Raw genomic sequence first — 3,734 nt, 5'->3', positions numbered from 1 at the left:
ATTGAATTATATTAATTTATACACGAGAAACTAAAAACAACAAAATTCATCTAATCATGTGAATTAAAAAGATGGATCTTGATTTTGAGTTCAAAAAATTCGACCCATCCAAAAAGACAAGAGCGATTGACTTTTTCTTTTTTCTTAATTTCTTCTTCCATTGATCTTAATGGGATTGCTTTAAAATCGTTTTTCTTCTTCTAATTAATTTTAAACTTAGTTATTGGCTTGAAAAGAAAATTTCATCACCAACTTGTACCGTTTACATAGTTTCTTGTACGTTAGTGAACTTGTGAATACATCAGTTGATTTGGTCGCACATGACAAAAAGTATTTTATGTAGAGGAACGTGTGAATCTCAATATCTCAATAATGATATAAAATAATGTTATACATTTCCAAATTTATACTTGTGCAACGAAACACTTGGTCAAACTCCCTATGCATTTGCAGAATTTTATCGCCATTTTTATTGGATTGGAATGTTGGACCACATCATCATCATCTTCTTCATCATACGAGTTTCATTAGACCACCATTAAAGAGGGCTGTGAATGCAGCCATTTTAGCCTTAGTAAGAGCCACCCCTATCTCAATTCCACCTTTCGAATCCCTACTTCCCGTTAAAGATATTACATGATTTGCCCTACATTTTTGATGACTTGATAACTTCTCAACTTTATCGACTTTCCCCCACCCGAAATCCATCCCATATGAATCCACTTTTGGTGAACCAAGAACCCTAACATTCAATTCATCCCATTCACATATCCACCTTTGAGCCCCTCCTAAAACGTCCTTATCAAGCATCTTAATCTCTTTTCCGATTGATTTTGCTGCAAAAACAACCCCATCTTCACCCAACAATTCACTCCTAAACGCCCTACATCTCCCAAAAGCTATGCAATTTCCAAAGTAAGTTGATGGTATTTCATCCGTTAAACGACTAATTCCACCTGCGTTAAACCCTAGATAAAGAGGAGAACTAGAAGATGTACCTCTAGAATCATGGGCTTCTTCGACTTTAAGTAAACAAATCCATATAAAAGAACATACACTCACGTAGGGTGATAGATGTAATGGTGGGTCTTCATTTATCATCTTGCATTTTTCGAGTATGTGGTATTTGATCATGCTAATGTCGGAGGATGTCAAGATGAAAGTTGCTTGAACGATGTTTTGATCGACTTCTTCACCGGAAACTTTAGATGAATTCAATCGGCTCCACCATTGTTTCAAGAACGTGATTTTAAGTGAATTGGGGTCGGAAATTACACTCCGATCGAACAAAGGTGTAGACTTGAACCCAGCCAAAGAATCTTTATTCAACAATGATTTGCAAACTGAAGCCCAACACTTGATAAACTGATCTAGGGTTCTTTCGTCAGCTGCTACTTGTTGCGTCGTGACTCCGATGGAATACCCTAAATCCTGAAAAAATGTAACCTGGATGGCGAGAAGAGGGAGGACGAGTGTCAGGTGGGAGTCACGTGGCATGGATGGAATTGGGAGCTTTGGTAGAAGAGAGTAAAGATTGACGACGTTTCGGGGGTGGTTGCCGGAGATATGGATGATGTTGACGTTTGAGTCCGCAATGGTGAGTGAGACGGAGTCACCTTTGGTGTAAATTAAGTGTGGCTCGGCGGGTGGTGGTGGAGCAGAGAGGTTTCCGGCGAGAGGGTGGAAGTGGTGGAGGGTGGTGGAGAGGGATTTTTTGAGAAGGGATATGATGGTGGTGGTGGTGGATTTTAGCGGAGGTTTTGGAAAGAAAAAAAGGGTTTGATATGGAGGGTAAAGAAGCCATGGAATGTCTAAGAATGTTAGAGGAAGTGAAATCGGAGGTATGACGGAATCTGGTGGTGGAGATACATCGCATTGTTCAATGATTTTCACATGGAAGGGTAACGCCATTGAAGCTGGTAATGTTGTCAGGGACCAGACTGAAACTGTTATTCATATCTCCTTGTCATTGTAGGACAGTAGGTTATGTATGAATCTGGATCTATTATATATTATTATGAAAACATGTATTATTCGGTTTTATTTTTTTAAAAAAAAATTAAACATAAAATTCTATACACATATATAAATTTATAAAAAAATTGAAAATATTGAATTATAAAAATTAAAATGTTTATTTCTCTTTTAATTTTAAACAAATAATTTAGATAAATAAATAAAGAAAATTAATGAATCTTTAATTTAAGAGTTTAAAATTAAAAGGAAACTTCATTATTAAAACTGATATATATTTAGTATTGTATTTAAATACTATTTATAACTTAATAAAATAAAAAAAATCATAAAATAACATTTAGAATAAATATTAATTTAAAATAACTACAAAATTACATGTAGCAAAATAAATAATAATATAACATGTAGCAAAATATTTTTATTTATTAAGGAGGAACTAACGGGATTTCTCATCACAACACGATATGCTTTAAAAAATCGAAAGTTATTTGTATTCATTTGGGTTATTCTGTTACATATTTTTATTTTATTTTGGAATAATTAACTTGAGAAAAAGTTTTTGTACATGTTTATTTACAAAACTTTTTTTAGCGAGGTCGGCATCTTAAATTAGAAAAGAGGGACCCGAAATGAATCGCCGAAAATGATCGATAGCTGCAGCTACTTAGCCAATGAGCATTTGTTGTATTTAATGTTTAAACCTAAGAGAAACTTTTAATTAGAGTTGTTTTTTTTTTTTTAACAGTATATATATATATATATATATATATATATATATATATATATATATATATATATATATATATATATATATATATATATAGATTGTAAGATTAAATAAAAAAATTAAAGATTGTGAGATTAAATATAAATTCCCTTGATATTAATAAAAAATTAGAAATTGTGAGATTAAATATCAACCACGGGAACTTAACGTCAACTGTTAAATGATTCAAGGGTATAACAATAAACGTCAAATTAATGTTAAAAAAACGGACACCTTCCTTCTCTAAAAATCATCATATCGTTAAATCATCGATTCTCAATATAAGTCACGTAATCATATCATCCAATCTTCAACAATCATTAACTATAATAAAAAAGATCCTATTTTTACTGAATTTGTTATCAAATTAATCGCAGCCTTCAAATCGAAAAAAAACGATCGAAACATAGCATCAGTTCATATCCACATGAATACGATACATAATCCTCAAATCAAAGAAAAAAGCACCTCGCAATCATAAACAGAGCATTTGAAAATTGAAACAAAATCAATTTTCATATATGATGTCGAATCCAAAAGAAATTGACAAGTTAATCGCAACTGATACTATTATAGCTTAAATCAATTCATCTCGTAACGACGAACAAATCAATTCAATTTCTTTCACTTCTGAAGAACTTCAAAATACGATTCGTATTGAAGATACAACTAATTCGTTTTAATACTACATATTTCATTAAAGTTTCTACACTTCATTCTAATTCTTTTATTATACAATATAATTACGACTAATCATATATGATTATACAATACAATATGTGATTAACCAATCACATAGGATGAAAAATCATATATGAATGTTCATATCTATGATTAATCATATGTATTTATATTTTGTAATTATCATTTATCATATATGTTTTCAAATTGCAATCTATATTAATATTATATTTGGATGAATAATTATATATGATTATACATCATAAAATATGATTATTTATAAATTAATATGTATAACCATATATTAAAA

General features: G+C 31.0%; 1 protein-coding gene across 1 annotated transcript; it reads right to left on the bottom strand.

Annotated features, from left to right (window-relative positions):
* Positions 1 to 321: 321 nt before the first annotated feature.
* Positions 322 to 1,989, bottom strand: LOC145043783 (anthocyanidin 3-O-glucoside 6''-O-acyltransferase-like). Its single transcript, XM_078992534.1, has one exon. The coding sequence runs from the start codon at positions 1,909 to 1,911 to the stop codon at positions 514 to 516; it is 1,398 nt and encodes a 465-aa protein (XP_078848660.1). The 5' UTR covers positions 1,912 to 1,989; the 3' UTR covers positions 322 to 513.
* Between the last annotated feature and the right edge of the window lie 1,745 nt (positions 1,990 to 3,734).

The sequence above is a fragment of the Lactuca saligna genome, chromosome 1 (genome assembly GCF_052625555.1).
Source record: "Lactuca saligna cultivar CGN05327 chromosome 1, ASM5262555v1, whole genome shotgun sequence".
NCBI classification, from domain to species: Eukaryota; Viridiplantae; Streptophyta; class Magnoliopsida; order Asterales; family Asteraceae; genus Lactuca; species Lactuca saligna.
The sequence above is the reverse complement of the archived record's forward strand: the minus strand, read 5'-3'. Positions and strand labels throughout refer to the sequence as shown.

Coding starts and splice junctions, on each gene's coding strand:
- LOC145043783 (XM_078992534.1), bottom strand. CDS start 1,911: ATGGCGTTACCCTTCCATGTGAAAATCATTGAACAATGCGATGTATCT.